General features: G+C 43.2%; 1 protein-coding gene across 2 annotated transcripts in view; it reads left to right on the top strand.

Annotated features, from left to right (window-relative positions):
* The window catches only part of IGF1R (insulin like growth factor 1 receptor), a 169,683-nt gene that overhangs the window by 114,463 nt on the left and 35,957 nt on the right, over positions 1–19,263 (top strand). For both annotated transcript variants that reach the window (XM_030281623.4, XM_002199807.6), the window contains exons 3-5: positions 10,620–10,932; positions 13,402–13,547; positions 14,996–15,140. In XM_030281623.4, the coding sequence (XP_030137483.3) occupies positions 10,620–10,932; positions 13,402–13,547; positions 14,996–15,140 (604 nt within the window). The remainder of the gene's footprint in view (positions 1–10,619; positions 10,933–13,401; positions 13,548–14,995; positions 15,141–19,263) is intronic.

Genomic DNA, 19,263 nt, shown 5'->3' with positions numbered 1-19,263 from the left:
TCTTTGAACATCTGACTCACCAGAGCTGCCTGTTAATCCTGACAGCTTTATTGCAAAGCAAAGAGAGCGGCTGAATAAATTCAGGGGAAAAAAGCTGCAGCACCACTGCCTACCCGCAGCAGAGACAGTGACCCTGGGATTAAAGGGAAGGAGGGGCAGGTGTTCTTGATTTGCCTTCCAGGAGGATTTAGGAGCTGTCACTCTCTCAGCTACAGCATTCTAAAGGAACATTTATTTTCCTAGGGGAGAACGTTCTCAGTTCAGTTACACAAAGTTGTCCGTGTTCACCATTTGCTTTTTTGGAGCTTTAAACTTTCTAATCATAGTCCAGATCTTGCCTAGCTTTTGTGTGAAGTATTTAGACCCCCAGATAAATTCTTCTGAACTTGGTTTTCAGCAAAACCTCTTCGGAAGAGTTGTGGGTTTCTTGCTTTTTGTGGGTTTTTTATAGCTCTAGTACTCTAATGAACAGTGAAGCCTAGAATGTCAAGGGTTGGAAGGGACCTTAAGCTCATGTAATCCCAAACCCCCTGCTATGGGCAGAGACAATTTCCACTAGACCAGTTTACTCAAGGCTTTATCCATCCTGGCCTTGTAGTGAATCCACCTCCAATGAGTGTTAGACCCTAATCCCAACCACCAACAACATATTTTGAATTCTGAAAAACATCTGTACCTATTTTCCCTCTGCTTTTTGGATAAATATATATTTATATTGAGCATATATAGAAGCTGTGAATTAAGAAAGTTTTGTGTCCCTCAGGTGCCTGGCATGACTTAAAAATGCATGAATTATGAGGCGCCTCTGCAATGACAAAACCTCAGATTTCTTGCTGGGATTTTTGAACTAGAAAAGTGTTTCTGTTCAAAAGAAGAGGTATGATTGCATGAGTCTAGGGTGTTCATATGGATAAGGAATGCCACCCAGCCCTCATTTGTATGTAATCCAGTGTTTTCCTTATTTTGCTGCATTTAGATACCTGATAGAGTCTCTTTCTCTGCCAGCCACTGGAGGTCTGTAGTGGGCCAACATCAGTGAACACACCATGCTCTCGGGGGCGTTCTGGATAAAATGTGAGGGTTTTGCCTCCTTTGGATTTTGAGGGGCCAGTGATTCTCTCAGGCTTGGATTTGCCTGGTGCCTGGGATGTGTCTGTGCTGTAGGTGACCCAGGAGCTGCTCAGCGGAGCACGGCAATCACTGGGGTGAGTGTGTAGGAATCCCAGAGGGTTTGTGCTGCAGACACAGCATCGATCCCCAGCCCGGTGCCAGCTCGGCGTGTCACTGCCCAGACACGGCCTCTAATACCAGCTTCAAGATGAGCTGCCAAAACCACAGTGCTCAAGGCCTCTCCCTCTTGAGTTCGGCCAATGCTCGAACGAAACAGCCCCCAGCTTGTTCCTCCGGGACACAGGCCTGCCTTGTTAGGAAATCGGTGAAGTTTGGGAACCCACAATACCTCACATAGCTCTGTGTACAGTAATGGAGGGTGGAAATAGGGCCATAGGCATGAGCAACCAGACGAGTTATAAATATAGAATACTCTCTCAATTCCAGTTTCGTTAGTCATGGGAGGACAGTGAGAGTTTTATAAACTTATAAGGAATATACAAACAGTTCTGAATTTAAAATAACTCTGTATAATTTTTTTAGTGTGTGAAAAGAATATTCTTTTTTGAGAGCATCCTTGTAAGTATCTGCTATACACAGAGCGTAAGGATCTGCGTATTTATATGTTCATGTGAATGTGACTTGAGATGACAAAAAAAGGTACCGGAGAAGAAAAGCGTAGCTCAAACGTGCCAAACTCGAGCAAAAACTGAGTGGGAAGCAGCGTGCTTCCCACTTTGTGCCAATATCAAAAACATGAATCCCCTCTTTTACTTTAATAAGTGCTGTCTGATGCCGTCTCCAGCTTCAGAGCAGCCAGGCAGTGTCTCTGAGCTGGCTTTGCCCCGTCAGATCCCGGGATACAGCTCACCTTGGCTGTCCTTCCTACAAATAAATAAATAAACCTCTGGTACTCCCTAATCTGATCGCAAATCCTTACTACAGGGAAGGATTTAGAAAGTCCGAAGCAATGTCATTATTATTTTTTCCCAGTCATGCTAGCAGGAATTCCTCAAAAGCGTGTAGAAATGTATCAGCAGAGACAACTCAAGCATCCAAGTCTGAGCTGTGCGTGAGCGCTCGGCCGGCAGCGCTGTGCGCGCCGCTTGTCCCGTGAGTATCTTCTGTGTGTTTGCAGTTTCTGGGGGATGTCACAGTCAAACAGTTTATTTATCAAGCTGTTGGAAGAACTGAAATAGTTCAGTCTCACAACGGAGGAGGTTTTTATAGATAGTGAGCTGAGCAGGATGACACTGTCATCCCTCACTTGGGTTAGCAGGAAGCACTGAGCACTCCCAGCTGCTGCTGTTCCATCCCTGCTCCTTGCTGACCCAAGGCACTTTCTCCCAGTGCCTTCTGGCTCAGGTGTTTGAGTCCTTTGCTTGGTTTGAGCTGTCTGGGAATTCAGAGCTGCTGAACTTGGGGCCTGCTTTGGGTTTGTGGTCGTGTCCAGTGCCACAATGGACTGGGAGCATCCTTGCACTTCCCAAAGCAGGTTCTGCAGCCCAGCTCCAGCTTTCCTGTGCGCACAGGCAGCTGTTGCAGCAGTTCTGTTGTTTGCAGATCAGACCATGGATGGTGGAGTTAAAAGTTTAGATCTAGATAGTTCAGGGTGATTTACAGATTGTTAAAGCAATTTGCATCAAGTCTAAAAAGATAACATTTTCCCATTTCCCTCTGGGACGCTTCCATCCATGGTTGTAGTGTATGAGAGGAAAGTAATTCTAATACAGCTTTAAAGTCAGCTGTATCTTTCCCACTGTCAGTGTTGCCTGTAAATTTGTTAAAATGCATTAAGAAATGGATTAATGCACAATCTTCCTGTCTTAGAAATTCCGGAACTTTCTGTATTCCCTCTGCGTTTATAATAGAGGATGTTTTAGAATGAAAAATATATTCCATAGTTATTAAAACTAAGGAAAGAGCTCACCCTTTGATTGTTGTGGATCTCTAGAGCACAATCTGTCAGATTTGCTTACACTCTTGTATTTCTGGAAGTCCTGAAGGAAATACTTTATTTGATCATTTTGGCATAATTGCCTTAGTATTGTTTGGAGCATCGTTGCTGTTGTTAGCAGGGTGCCTTTCACTTGCCATGTACAAATATCATAAGTGATGCCATACTCCCAGATTTAGTAGTTTTTATGTGAAACAAATGCACTAGGTGTCTCTGATAACTTTGCAAACCATCTTGTTCTGCCCTTCTAGTATCATCCTGCTCTTTTCTCAGGCTCCTGAACATCTGGATCTTAATCCTGGTTTTAGTGGCCTATCTCAATAACAGGTGAACAGCTTGAAAAATCTTGCTCTGTAGTAAAGCAGTTTGAATGTTCTTGGTCTTTCTGGCTGTTTCCTTGAATTTTCATCTTTCTAATGTTTAGAATTCAACAGGTTTTGTCATTTGTCCTTGTCATCTCTGAATTGGAGATGAACAAAAACTTTCTAGGTTTGCCCCACTGTGTGTATTATGAACAGTTTTCCTGAAGCTTTTTTTTCCCCTTTAATTTTAGTGTAATTAGCCTTTGGCTGGAGCAGTGTTGATTCAGCCTCCAAGACGAACATTCTGTTTCATTGCTGGTGCCAGAATGGTTAAGCTGTTGATGGGTGTAGAGGCATGAAAGCAAAAGGGCATTCCTGAAATGGAGCAGGAGCTGAATCCCTCCAAACCAGTGACTCTTGTTTGCCCTGGATTAAACTGCTGTGATCCTTCAGCATTAAGAGAACTACATAATTTAGGCCAGTGTGATAATGTTATCAGCCTGTCTTCCTCCTTTAGAATAAATCTGGAATGTGAATAGTAGTCCTCCTCCAGCTGGGCTTTTGCCAGGAGATGGCTGACCAGCACTCCTTGCTTGCAGTATATTAATTAAATCCTGTAAAGCTTATTGCCTTACACTTGCAGCATTTGGAAGACAGGCAGATTAAATCTAGCTTTAAGCAAGAACAAGTAAAACCCCAATATATCGCTCGTAATCTGCAGAAAAAAGAAAAATAATTTGCCTCAGAGCTGTTCTTCAGCAGCACTTTGCTTTCCTTATCTGTTACTGCAGAGTTCAGGAACTTCAGTTGTCCCTTTAGGAATGTGGAGAAATCTGTGACAGTGAGTGCTGGGGGATGGCAGTGGATGGGGGAGCAGCTTTCACCACCATGGGGGGACCCTCATGTTCCTGCCTTCATCCCCACTCTGATCAATGTTCCTGTTCTGATTTGCATCTTCCAGTGGGAAATCTCCTCGTGCATAGAGGAAATGTTTCTGGAACAGTGCAGTACTGATGGTAAAACATTCCTGGCCAGTTTGTTTACCCAGTGTTGAAGATAGAGTGCAACTGGCCCCAAGTCCCCAGAGGTGGTTGTGTATCTGCCTCCGTGGGTTTGTTTATGTGCTGAATTCATACTGGCGTGGAAGGGACTAAATGGACTTGTTTTTTTCCTCATTCTCCCGAGTGCCAGCTGCAATGATGCCAGTCTGGGCTGTGCTGGGCAACATAAACTGTTTTGAAAGAGAATGCAGTTTGTGCTGCCTGGGTTTGTCAGTAACTCGTGTTTGTTTGCGCCTTCCTTACGCACTTGGGAGCAGATCCACACTACCTGTGCTGTCCATGGGTTCCTGTTGACTGTGGGATAAGGTGGTTGTTTTCTTCACTCCGCTTTCCATTTCTCTCATTTGGGTGTGATGGGAGTTCCTGTAACACTGCTGGAGCATTTAGCAGGGTTGATTGCTTCATTTGCAGAAAACTGAAGGGATGTGGGAGTTTTGCGGTGCCAAAGAGTGTCCCCAAGTCCTCGGCTCTGAATAAAGTGGATCTGGCACACAAGTTGTTTTGTATCACAGCTGGGAAGCCTGGAGGCTGTTTTGGTATAACTTCTAGGGTGAAGAATAAATGAGAGGTGGCCAAAAGAGGGATGTGTGGGGTCATCAAACTCCAGGGCATCCAACTGGAATATGCTCATTGAACGATGAACGTTTCCTCTCTGCTTTATAGACCTCATTGCATCTGGTGGAATCTGAGAGTTTCCAGGTGCTGGACGGTGCTGGACCTTCCTCTCCTAACCTGTCTCCCACTCCTTTCTTCCACTTCCTTTGCTTCAGAATCATCTACAGGTGCTTCTATCTGAGCAGTTGGCTCCAGCTGCTGCACAACTGGCTGTGTTTTCACTGGTAAAATCCTGAGGAGGGGAATGCAAGAACAGATTCCCTGATCAATCTTTCATATGATTAAAAATTGTGCAGTTAGTGGGCTGATATCAGGCTGGGCAAATCCACTGAGGTTATTTTGAGGTTCTGGATGCTTCATCACACCCACTCCTTCATGCAGGGATAAAGGCATTTGTGACAAACAGAAATACCAAAAAGCAAGAGACCAAAAAGCCTTATGTGGAAGCTGACCAGGTGTAGTGGGAAGAAAATAATTCCCTGAACAACTTCAGAATAATTTCAGGATCCTTGGAAAGGTCCCAGGGATAAAAATGGCTTGGTAGTGACTAGGATTTAAATGTGGAAATACATGACTGATCTCGAGTCAGACATAGCTTGTGGGCCATAGACTTCATGCCCTCTTGGTGTGTGTATATATCCAAGTATTTTGCTGGTGGACATGACTCTACATACTGCAGGTTTAAAAGGAGGAGATGATCTCTTTCAGATCCTAGATCAGTGCTGGGTTGAACTGAACTTTTGAGACCTGGCAGTTAATGTCAAAAGCTGCCAGAGTTTGTGCCTTAACTATTAGAAAGTGGTTCAACATGGCAGCATTTTTTGCCTTCAGGATTTTCACTGAATATGAGATGGAACAGAAAAGAGAAACTACACCATTGTTGATAAACTGCTAATAGTTGTTTCTGTGATAATATAAAGATTTACACCACTGCTCTGAGTGGCCTCTTCAGTGCCTTGGAGATGACTTTTACCCATATTTCTGTGATCAGAACACGCTACTGCATGTATTTAATATGTGTATTTCCTTTTATTATGTACTTTCTGATTCCAGCCCTGACCATGAATCACTGGAACTGGATTTTCTGAGTAATGTCTCTCCAGTCTCTCTATTCTAACAGAATATTGGGCAAAAGAAATCAGGTCTTGTATAGGCTGTTTGAGCATTTGAAGTCAGCTGTTTGAAAGGCCGTACCAAAGTTTAGCCCATTAAAATGCAATATTTTTAAAATCCTGTCATGTAGAAGGATTAACATTCCAAAAGTGACTGTATTTTTCTGTCTTTGTGGATAAATTTAGACAGCTAATTTTTTTCAGTAGTTGGCTAGGAGAAAACACTCCCTTCCTCCTCTGGTTTCTGCTCAAAACGAGGTGCTTTTTTCCCCCCCTGTTTTTTTTTTCCTGAAACATTATTTTATCGGAAGGATGCTCTAAAAAAGCCAAAAAGAGTATACCAAAAAAAAAAAAAAAAAAGAAAAAAAAAAAAAAGAAAGATCAAATATCTTTTTACAAGGAGAGAAAGAATCTTTAAAAAATATTTATCCCACACTTGGCAACCTTTTGCTTGCCCGCATGTGACTGGCGCGGTGCCATCCTTGGCCGAGGCCGGCGCCTCTGCTTGCCAGGAGTCTTCCTCCTCTGGCTGCATTTTCACTCCCTGTGACTGATTGTTTATTCACCTGATTTTTCTGCTCCAGCATGGCTGAAGTCATGGCGTCTTGGAGATGATAAGAGCACTTTGTCTGCCCAAACTGTGCGATAGCCATGATGTCAACGCGGGGCGTTTGCAGCGAGCCCTGGCCTGGTGCACGCTCGGCATAGCAGGGAGGGATTAGATGTCAGACAAACTTACTGCCACCTCCTCAGCCTGGGCCTGTCCAAAGGGGAGCTGTTGTAAATACAGGCAGATGATTTGTTGCTTGCTTTTTAATTTTTTTTTTCCCCTAGAGCTGTGTTTGAGGATTTCCAAACTTTGCTTTGTGTTTGCAGTTCTGGTTTAGCATCTTGGGGGTTTTAATTGAGGATAATGAGTCTCTGAGTCAGATTTTCTTGGGGCTCCTTGAGCTTCTAAGATGTTTCTTGCATTTTGTTTTAAGGTGTCCCCTTGCTGTATGTCAGGTCTGAATCTGATTTGCTCAGTAAACAGGCATCTTGGATTGAAAAGTTTTGCCTTTTTTTTCCTTTTTTATCAGTGATCATAGTATCTTAATAGTATTCGGAAAATCTAGTGAATGTTTTGTTGGCAGGGAAAACTCATTTGAAGAAATCAGAAGGTGAAGTACAGATAGAAAATGAAAGTTCTGTTGTTGGTTTTGCTCTGGGAAATTGGATTTGTGGCTACTCATACTCTTGTACTGTCTTTCTCTGAAGATCTGACACTTCTTTCACTCCTAAAATGTAAATGGATGCTGGTCTAGTCAGGCGTCCATCATGTCTTTATTAAAGTGCTTAAGGGTCTGCCCTTCTCCACGTCTTGCTTTGACTTCCTCCTCCCATGGCTGCCCTCCAAGGTCTCTGAAATTTTCCATTATTTTGGTATCTCCATGTGATGACAATTAAGCATTTTTTGCCCTTGGACTTGTCAGCAAGGATTTGTGCAGAGGGTTGTTTTTTTTTTTGTCTATCGTCATCAGCCTTCATGTTCTGAGACACTGTTGTACCTGGCTGATAAGTTCTGTCCCCAAATGTCAGCCCACTGTTTTCTCCTGTTTGTACCTCTAATGTCAGAATAAAGTCAAAAAGTTACTGAGTGTATTGCAGAGCACTATTTTTTTTTTGGCTAAAATATTTGGAACCCGCATTTTACATGTTTTGGTGCAAATCTAGGAGCCCAACTAGCAGGAGGGTGGGGGGAATAGATGGGTCTGGACTGTGAGGTCAGCACGTGTTGTTTAGTAAGGTTTTTAGAATAGGGATATCTGAGGGAGCTGGCGTGTAAGGCAGATAAGGCTTTTTTTGTTGTTGATAATATGTCCTACACACACACACAGAAGTTCTTGTTCTGCCTCTTCAAAGAAACAGGATACCCGTATTGTCTCCAGGCTGAAAACTCTGCCAACGTTAGCAAGAACAAGCAGAAAATAGGACTGAGCAAAAAGCGAGGTTGCTGAGCTTTTAAAAAATTATCTTTATAAAGTTTTCAAAAGTTCACGTTAAAATGGTTGTGATTAAAATATTACTATAGTTTTGTAAACCTGTTTCACTGATTGCCTTTTTCATGTGAACTTGTGCATCCTTCTGTGCTCCAATTTATATTTCCATAGACCAGAGTCAGCAGATTTAGCAGGAGATGCAGGGAATCCTATTTTTATAGCAGACTGCTCATGAATGACAGAGGCATTAAGGGAATACAGGAGTCTTTCCCAGGAATGAAATAAACTTAATCTATGTTTATCCCAATACTTAGTACAGCAGTGTTTGTTTCCCAGCAAATTGTTCAGATGAAAACAAAGACATCATGTATTTAATCAATACATCCAGTAATGAACTTTGTGGAGGCATAGGGTGGGGTGTGTGTGTTTTTTTCAGTAGGGCTTTGAACTGGAAATGTAGCTACCACATGAAATCTGAGTTCTGGCACCCACTCAGCACAGCAGTCCATCTGCTAGCAAGACACACTGATTTATTTTTTTTTATTTAATCCCTTAGTAGTGCCAGATGCAAGTCCTGTGTACCGTAAGGTGCAAGGCAATTTGTGATGCCGTACTAAGGTGGCATCTGGGCAGACTTCTTTTGCACTGGTGCAGATTACAGTCAAAAAGAGAATACACACCTGCATGCATGTTTTATTTTAGTATATGGGTTTGGTGTATATGGTCTGTTTCATTTTCAAGAAAAAAAATCAGCAGCATCTTCAGACAATGAATTATTTAGCAGTGATTGCCTCTACATTCCTGCTCTCTGTAGTCTTACAGGCTCTGCAAAAATTTTCTTAATTTGGTTTTCTTGTAGTAGTTGTGGTACCTGAGCAGGCACCAGCAGTGCTCATGGTCCCACCTCCTTGTTCTCACAGTCTTCCCCCTTAATCTATTTCAAAACAAGGTGATTAAAATTAATCAGAGTCAATACAGAATCATTCTGACAAGAAATGCAAAATTCTTCAATAGCATTTTGACAAGTCCTTTTCAAGGTGGGCACTACTTAAAGCTGTCAGAAAATGGCTCTTTATAATCAAAAGTCAGTGTAAGATGTCAACATCCTGAATGCAGAGCTGTGAGCAAGGGGGTTTTGTGGGTTTTTGTTTGTTTGTGTGGGGGAATTATTGTTATTGTTGTTGTTATTATTATTGCCTAATAGCAGTCTTGAGCATTTTGTCCTGTGTCAAGGTGGTGGAGTTCTGCTGAATGGGACTGTAAAAACTGCAAAGCCTGGACTTAATGGGAAGAGAGGGCATTAAAATTTTAGTGTTTAGTCCTGCATTAAAACAATACTGTAGCTGCAAACTGAGAGATAAATCACAATGAAGAACTTGTGTGGAATTTCATCAGCTGCTTGCATGGTCATTTTGGGATGTTAACTTCTCTCCTGATTCTCTGCTTTCCGCTGAAATCATTCACTTTAAATGTCTGTGTTGCTTCACTTGGATCTCTCTGTAGTGGCACCACTGAAATCCAGTTTGCTGCTGTTGTTACTGATACAGTGTTTTAGCTAAGTTAGAAAGTGGCAAACAGCTACTTAATGCAAACCAGATTTGCAATCTGTGTTTCCAGAGCCTCTGGCGCACGACTCGTGTGGCTAAAAGGCCATAGAGTGCTGTAATCAAAATGCTGTTGTTACATAAATATAATGCTGCCACTTCTTTTGATCTAGCAGTGGTGAGCTCGGCTGCTGAGGATTCTGCTCTTTGTTCGTGTCTTCCAAGCTGAAATGCTTTCACATAAAACAAATGTCTCCATAAATTTGTACCCCTTTTTTTTTCCCTCCCTATCATATTTTGTTCTGTGAACCCAGAATTTGAGGATAAGGCAGAACTGTTCTGCTCTTTGGGGAAAATAGTAGCTCCGTAATTCCTCAGTATTTGAGGTGGATGATGATTTGATACTTTATTAAACCGCATTTTGCACACATAAGCAACATTGGGATGCTACACTGGGGTCAGCCCAACCATGTGTGCTGCACAGAGCAGTGCTTCCTTCTACAAGTGTAATTAAGTTGTTTTGAAGGAAGCTTGTTTTCTTGCCAATAAAAGACCAATTTGAAGTACAGATAGGAAAGGCAAGAAATGCTTAGAAAGACAATAAGTCAGCATGCCAAAAAAAAATTGTCCATAATACTGGGGCTGTGGAATAGGTTCCAGTACTGCCTGTTTCCATTATCCTTATGTTGATCTCGCTTTCAGCAGTTTTCTTTATTACTTACTTGGTTCATGTCATAAATTTGATCTGAGAAAAAGATACTTTCAGGCAACTAAAGCTGAGAAAACCAGAATTTTTTTACAGTAGTGGGTTTGTTTCTTTCTAGAGATGCTCTAGAGTGCACGGAATGAATCACCATAGAGTCGCATAGAGCAGAGTTTTCCTTTAGTGCCACACCCTCAGCAGGTGATGCTCATGCTCCTTTGCTTTGTGTCCTGCAGTGTGCCCCAGCTCGTGTGGGAAGCGAGCCTGCACAGACCAAAACGAGTGTTGCCACCCCGAGTGCCTGGGGAGCTGCACGGCGCCCGACAACAACACGGCGTGCGTGGCCTGCCGCAACTACTACTACGAGGGCGTGTGCCTGCCCACCTGCCCCCCCAACACCTACAAGTTCGAGGGCTGGCGCTGTGTCACCAGGGAGTTCTGCTCCAAAGTCCCCGCCACGGACGCCAGCGAGTACGAGAAGTTCGTGATTCACAACGACGAGTGCATGGCCGAGTGCCCCTCGGGCTTCATCCGCAACGGCAGCCAAAGGTAACGCGGCTTCTGTCCGCCTGTCCCCTGTGGGTTTGCCACTCCCTGTTCAGGGGCAGCTTGGGGTGCAGATTATTTGGGGTAGAGGGGAGGATGTAGGAGGGGGAATTTCCGTGGGGGATTATGTGGCTTCGTGGTAGAAGCTGACTTAGAACTTTCCATGAGGGATCCACCTGATGGGTGTGTGCAGTCCTGTGCAATGTCAGTGGGCTATGGTTCTTCAAAGGGCTGGAGGAGCTCATGCAATGCAGAGCCAGGTCTTCAAGTAGAGAGTTACAAAGCAAAAGTGAAGCCCAAGGTTGGAGTTGGGTGATGACCATTATGACACAGAACAAGCCATAGGGAGTTATCTTGCCGTACATATTATTTGCTTTATGTGTGCCTGCATTTTAGACGTGTATTCTTCAGTGTATTTCATTTCCCTTTTCTTACTATTTCCAGGAGATAAAAATGGTATTTTAAAAGGAAATAATCATATAGATGGTGACAAAAATCATGCAGCAACCAACAGTATCACACAGAATAATTCCTTGTAAGAGTGTCACTCTCCTTCTGTTATTAATTCTAACAGGTGGAGCAATGTTTGCTTGTGATTTTTGTAATTTCCAGTGGCTTAAGCAAGCAGCCTTCGTTGCCTACTGTCCCTTGGAAATCACGGACTTTCAGTAAAGGATAATCAGTGTTCTAAAATTTGTAGTGCTTTAGTAATATGTTAAAAGATGTCTTTGTAGGCTGCTGTGTTTTCTGGAAAGGTGATTGTGGTGATGCAGCAGTTGTGTGTCTCTGCATGCGTGTCATCCATCTGTTCCAGGCAGTCTCCAGTTGGCATTTGGATACAAGCAACTTAACACAGACTTTGCCTAAATCCAGAAATTCACCTGAGAAATGCAGCTTTTGTTATCTCCTGGAGCTTGTAGTAGCAGCTGTTTGAGCCGCTTACGCTGGAGTGCGCGGCCATCCTGTCTTATCTTGGTGTTGTGCTCTCTGCAGACATTGAAAGGAGCTGTAACTCAAGGCTAGTGAATGTTCTGTTCCCCAGAGGTGCTGTTAACAAATAGTTGCAAATGGAAAGCATTTCCAGCATTCTTTGTACATTTAGTTGAATCCTCTTTCTTGTGTCTGCAGCTTTTAGTGGTTTGTGGCATGTTAAAGAGCAGGATTTTGAAATAGGAGCTTACTACTTAGAAAGGGAGCTTCTTTCTCTTATGGTTTATGCATGGAAAACTGTTACCAATTTGCACGTTTCTTTAAGCCTCAGAGGAAAGTGGGTTCACTTTATTTTTAAAAAAATAAATAGTAAGCCTCTGTCCGTCAGTGTTGTCAGCAGAAGCCTTTGTCTTTGGAGCTGGGTTTGGGTTTTTGTAATTTTTATTTTTCCTCTCTGAAGTGATACTAGGTGGAGTAAGTAATTGTGAAATACTAAGTAAAATGGCTAGAATAAATTGGAAAATAAAAATTACCTTCAACGAGGAAAGACATTTACCAGGAAGAGTGATCAGAGGGCCTGTGTTGTACCCACATTAAGTGTCCAACTTTGAGATGAATATGTAGGAAAAAACATGGAGCATTTAAAAAGTTCCTGCAGCCAAAGGCTGAGTTCTTGTTGTTTGAGTTTGGCTGCTAAAAATGCTTCTGAGTGCCTATGAGTATAAGGAGAAATGAGCCTGTGTTTCAGTGTTGCCTCCCAGCTTCTGGCAGTCTGGTTGCTCTGTGTTTGGGGGTGCGTGTTTCTTGATGTTTCCATCTGTATCACTCATTTTGAACCTGCTTAGACTTCTGGCCTTCCTCTCCCGATTTCTGTTGCCAATTAGTTGTCCTTGCATCAAGACACAATCTTCTGTTTCCTTCAGCTTGCTGCTTTAATACCTCTTAAGCTGTAAGAAGTAGTGACTAATTGACTGCTCACTTTCTCCACATCCCTCCTCACTCTGTCCCCACACTTGTCTTTCTGAGTTAAATGGCCAGGAACATGGAATTCCGCAGTGCAGAGCTTTAAATATTGGTTTATGGACATGGACACAGACAACTTTATAAGAATGTGAACAGTATTTTCCCATCTCCAGTTCCTGGCTGGCCTATTTTGTGAGGTTGGGCCTGGATTAGCATGAAACCTCCCTGCACTTTGAAGCTGCCTTTGTAAATGGGAGGGGAGCAATTCAGTTGGTGGAAATGCACAGTTGTAAGGGCACTGGGTTTTACCTGAAGTGCCTTTGACTTTGGAAGGATCACAGAGCCTTCCAGAAGCTGGCACAGCACGGGTATGGGTCACTGTATGAGGTACAATGCTCCAGCTTCTCTGGAGTGCAGCAGGCAAGAGTATCCTGAACAAGCATGGCAGCTTTCATTCTGGCCTGGAGGATTTGCCTAAGCTTTAGAGGGAATTATCTTCCAAAACTCAACTCAGAGCAGTCTGTAGATTCAGAGTTGCATATCACTGTTTATTTTCAATATCCCCCTCTTTCCTCACAGCATGTTCTGCAGCCCTTGTGAGGGGCCTTGCCCCAAAATTTGTGAGGATGGGAAAACAAAGACCATTGACTCAGTGACATCAGCACAAATGTTGCAAGGATGCACAATTCTCAAGGGAAATCTGCTGATCAACATCCGCCGTGGCAGTAAGTGATCGCCCTCCCTTTCGGAACCCCTGATAAGGCTTTTCACGTTTTTCCTTCTGTCGTCAGCGTAATGATAAGAACATGAAAAACTCAGCAGGCTGTTTGCTTTCCAGGCCCAGAGCAGTGCTCCTGTTTGGTTTGGCCCTTGCAGCCCTGTCCTGCCCCACACGGGTGGATTGGGTATTCAGCTCCTGGGGAAAGCTGGCATTTTTGTTAGGTTTTTTGGCAGGACAAGGAACCAGGATTAGGCAGTTAGACAAGCAGTGGTCCCAAAGGAGTAATAAAGGCCCAAGAAGGTGGAAAAGTTTATAATCCTTGCATCTGGACAGGTAAATAACTTGTCACATGGCATTGTAAGACTGCAGAGCCTCACTTCTTGAAGCAAGGTGTGGTGTTTTCTAGAACAGGGAATCCAGAGTGCTGAGAGCTCTTATAAAGCCTAACACTATGCTGCTGGATGGTCAGCATTAGTGAGCTGGCCACTTCTGTCACATGTCTTGAGCAAGCAATGGATTAAATTTGTCAGAGCAGTGATTCATCAGCCAGGGAGGTGTTGACAGTTGATGAGCTCTTAAAAGCAGAGTAAAAATTACTGTTAGTTTTTATTGGACTTGTATGTCCCTATGGAAGGTCCCTTTTAATTTGATGAATAAGATTGAAAGATTGGGATCTGTTTGATTCCCTACCTCATGCTGTATCAAAGTTCCAGGGTTTAGTTACAGCAGCATGTAGATTTTTTAATTTGTGGTCCCACTGCTACAGGTACAATCTTCCCTTAGGGGAGGTGTTCCAGTTACTTGAGGCAAGCATGTGGGTTTTTTTATTTTATTTAAGCATTATTTTAGAGTGCCAAAGAGCATCAGATTATTTGGCATGGGAAAGTGAGTTGTCTGGAACATGATCCATTGCAGGAGGATTTCCTGATGGTTTTATCTTTGCTGTTTCATCAACTGATTCAGTTTTGTAGCTTTTCAGGTCATGGAAAGCAATGCTCTGTGGCCCAGAGCAGATGAGGAACATACCCTCTCCTGTTTATCTTCAATCTCATTCTCTGTTTTCCAGTGGAGCTTTCTGCCTGACCTTTGCTCCACATCCAGAGAGCAATTCCATCTCATGGTGTGTACATTCACACAAGGGTCTTTTCATCCCTGCCAGAGTGCTGGCTCACCATTTGGTGCTGGCTCCAGAGGGCAATGCCCATGGAAAAATCAGGTGTTCCAGGATGGAAAAGCAAGACTGGTTTCCCACTGTTACTCTGTGGTTTTATTTTGCCCTTCAACCATCTGGCTGCACAGGCAACTGTTCTGGGGGAGGAAAACCAGTGTCTCTCATTTTCAAAAGCAGCAAGTACAAACATTTTCTTTTACTGAGCTTATGCTGCACAAAGCAGAATATTAGTCAAAGCTGTGAATTCTGTTAAAATAACCATTATCTTTTTCTCACTGTAGATAACATTGCCTCAGAACTGGAGAATTTTATGGGTCTGATTGAGACAGTAACAGGGTATGTGAAGATTCGTCATTCCCATGCGTTGGTCTCCCTGTCTTTCCTGAAGAACCTGCGGTACATTCTGGGAGAGGAACAGGTGGATGGGTAAGTGTTCAGATATTTGTGACTGCAATTTCACTTTAGCTGTGGAGAATAAGTCTCCTAAAACCCATTCACTTTCATTTATGGAGTTGCCACTTCCATAAATTCAGTGTTTTTCACTATTCAGTGTTTTTCTCCTCATGAGCACCTCTGCACATCATTACTCTTTGCATTACTGTCCAAATCAGCATGTTAAATTGAGTATATGACAAGTATTTTATGGTACCTTTGCTGTTGCTTTTCACTTTAGGTTTTTCTAGATAGATTCTTTACATCAATAAAGCAGTTTTGTTTGTTTTTTTTGCTCTCTTTGAGAAAAGAGCATCTTCAGAAACAATTGGATTTCTTTGTAGTTTTTTACTGTTGGGTTTTAGAAGAGTTTTGTGGAGAAGTCAGCTGAAAGGAAATATGAGTTTTACTGGCCAGGGAGTGCAACTGGAAGTGAAACACAGTGCAAGTTGCAATTGTTTGCAGCGCCCTGAAATGTTAGCATTACGTGGATTATCTACTAAGCATGCAGAAGACTGGTCAGGAAAAGTTGATCCCTTGAAATGTTTGCTGTGGATTATATTGCTTCTATAATTACTCACCATGTGATGCTTATTGCTGTACATAACTCCTGTTTTCCTGTGATGGTGAAAGTTTCTCAAGGCAAAAGTTTTTATTCCTGCAGAGTGTGTATGCTGAGGTGTGGTGAGGGTCCTCCAGCAAACTGTCTTGCTCTTTCTCATCCCAAATCAAGTAGCCATCCCAAGTTAAAACCAGTGTTCTGTGGAAGAAATCAGTCCCCTCCATAATGACAGAACTATTAAATGAAGAATTGGGGGAAATTGTAGAACAAAAGGAAATGTGAGGGTCATTGGAATGGTTGCTCATGTCTGACATCTGCCCTGACTGTATAAAGTTATAGCACCAGGGATTTTTCATAGCCTTCCTCGTTCTCTCAGGATAGTCTTTTTGTCAGCCTCAAATAGTTAAAATTCCAGCCTCTGACAGCATGGGTGCGAGGGCAGCTCTGCCTGCTGCCCTTGCAGAGCGTGCTGTGTGCCCAGGAAGGGCACTGGCTCCGTGGAGGAGTTTGTTTCCAACTGCAGATCCCGTGGGATTGTGTGTGCCGAGCGCCGGCTGTGCCCTCACAGGCACTCCAGTTATTGACTTGTCTTTGCTTCTCTCCCTTGACCTCTTTGAATTTGAGTTTAGCTTTGTGTCTCAGGTAGTGATTGTGTTTATAGTACCTTGTCTGTCAGCAAACAGAGCTGAACCGAGAGGAAACAGGAGGTTTACCAGTCATATTCCCAAACAGAGAAGCAAATAGGTGCAGCTTTGAAGAAGAAAACAGGGCTGAGTGGGGAGGTGAAACACATCTGTGGTAAAGAGCTGCTTGTGCTAAAATTCCCCTGTGTTAGGAAATGACTGTAGTTACATACTAAGGGCCAGGGGCAGTCTCTTTGCTTGGAAAATGCTTGGCATAATTTAGACATTACCACAGTCTAAATAACATGTCCAAAAATACTTAGGTGGAAGTAGGCACCTGACAAGGAAGGACTGAGCCTGAACATTACTTGGGCAGAGCTATGAACAACAGGGAGTGGGATCTTAACCTGGAAAGCAGTGGGCTGCTGGAACAAGAGCTTCTGTTTGTGCTGGCAGTGCCTTGAGGGGTGACAGGGAGGGTAACTTAAGGTCAATTATGATTGTTGTTCATTTCGTGACTGACCCCACAGCCACTGTCCTTTTATTTATTGAACTGGACTGACAAAACAGCACTTAAGATGTTCTTTGTTCCTTATTCAGTTGCTGTTGCTTGCCTTGGTTATCACAGAAAGTGGAAAGTTCAGAGGGAAATCTACTTTGTTTTTGTTTAGAGTTTTCATTGCCTCTTTTGAAAACCATGTCTGTAGTGAACCTGCTTCCACAGCAAGAAAGTAATTTCTCCTTGCAAATAGGGAAACTGAGGTGGAGATGTGCTGCCAGAGGGGTCTCAGTGTCTGTTGCAGGGTTTTATGCTCTCATCTGGTGCTGACTCTGCCCAGTCCATCCTCAGCTGGGTCTGTGTGTTCACTGCTGTGAGCATGGATGGTGTGTGAGCAGCACATCCCAGAGCATCCCAGCTTGGGTACTGGAAAATGAGCAGTGTGTGGCCTTCAGGAGCAAGTGAGATGATGACTGAGGAGGAGTTTAATTTGTGGCACCGACCTGCTCTGATGTTGTGCTTCAACCTCTGCAGCAAACTGGGGGAGAGCTTATAAAATCAAAACAACCTCCCCCTGTTTTCTACACCATTTTGAAGCAGAGGCATCAGCTGTCAGGCCTGTTGTGTGGTTCCTCACTGAGGAATTTATGGCTTGTTTTCCTGGGATCGTTATTGTCAGGGTGTGGTGAATTCAGACAGTCTTCAGGAGAGCAGCAAGGCCTGATGTAACCACAGCATTCCAGCAGAGCAGGCACCCTGTGCCGAGGGTGGGTGGGGAATGAATGACACGCTCCAGACCTGTGGTGACACCTGGCTGCAGTGCACGCTCCCATGGGGATGCTCCTCAGCTCGATCCTGATTTTGGAGGGGTTTCTCAGTTGCCTGTGTGTGAGTGAAGTTTGAAAAAGTTGGGTAGCTTGTACACTGAGATGTGAGGCTGGGTTTGTATGGAGGTTTCAGAAGCTCTTATATTTAGCTTTTCAGACAAGGCAAGAAAACACTGAACTTCAGTAAGGTGTGGTACTTTCAGATCAACACATGATTTGGTATGTCTGTGAAATCCCACAGGCACTTCAACATCCTTGTTCTCTCCTGGTAGAATACATTTAAAGCACAAACATGTCTCTGCTCCTTTGTTAACTGAGCACATTCTATTCAGCATCTGTGTGAAGTGGTACCAGGTATAGCAACTTCATTAGAAATCAAGTCCTGGGTAATTAGGGGACAGATGGAAGTAAGAGAAACAACTTGTCTTTCACATTATTCTGAAAATACACTCTACATTACAAGAAATAGCAAATCTGTGCAGATTGGAGCCAGAATGCACAGTTTTTGTTTCAGGTTGGAGAGGGAGGAATTATTGCTAAATTTTAAATGGAATAATTGATAGAAAACCATAAATGAATAATAATATAGCAGATTTTTATTAACCCTATGGTTGGTTTGCACATTTCCATGCAGAAACTCTGTTGGAAGGGTTTGTAGAAAGCCCAGTGTAGCTCTGTTGACAAGAGCTTAGCAATGTAAGATGGGCTTCATAGTGTTAATAGTGGATTTTGTGTTGCTGTAGTTAATGATGGGGGAACTTCCCAGCAGAGTGAAATAAATGCTGCAATGGTGGGTTATCTTGATTTAGGTTCATCAGCTATACAGACGTTTATATCATTTCCCAGTGCATTCCTGTCTCTGCTATCCTAAAGTATCAGTGTCCTTGCAGGTGTTGTCTTGCAGCTGATGTAGGGCCTACAATCTTGCTTCTGTTGCATGTATGGGTTTTTCCCCAATTCAGCCCAATTGAGTAGTACCAGGAATTTCTTCATAATATTTAATAGGGCTTTCATAATATTTAATAGGCCTTTTGCATACAGCTTTGTGTACAGTATCTGTGGAAATAAAGGATGTGCATGTTATTCCAGGGCAGTGCTTAGGGAGTGGGCTCAGCACAGCTGCCTGTGTTTAGTTCTGTGCTCTGAAGTGTGGATCCTGTGCAGTCAGTACAACTGTTTGCTGTTGGGTTTTGATGTGCAGGTGCAACTGTACTTGGCACAATGTAGGAAATCTTTATTGGGCCAAGAGGTAGAAAAGAGAGGCAAGGAAAGCTCACTATGCAAACTTTTAGAGTTGTTTTTGTAAACATAAGCAAGAGCTGTGTTAATGACTCTGTTTTATTGTCAAAACTCCAGAAGGCTTTTCCTTCCATAAAGCATCTAAGGTTACTGCTTCCCATTTGCCACCAAATGGAAAATCCAGTGTAGAGAGCTGCTGTTCAGAGGACATAAATTTGTATGCTCCTCATAGCACTCCCATACAACTCCTAAAACATGTTGGAGTGGGGTTTAGATGGTGTGGTGTCACCTTTGGAGTCCTGTGTCACACTCATTTCCTTGCCCCCTAAACAGTCAAGGTTAAATTGTTCCATGGAAGAGAAGAAAG

Source organism: Taeniopygia guttata, chromosome 10 (assembly GCF_048771995.1).
Source record: "Taeniopygia guttata chromosome 10, bTaeGut7.mat, whole genome shotgun sequence".
NCBI lineage: Eukaryota > Metazoa > Chordata > Aves > Passeriformes > Estrildidae > Taeniopygia > Taeniopygia guttata.
This window is presented reverse-complemented; position numbering and strand designations above follow the sequence as displayed.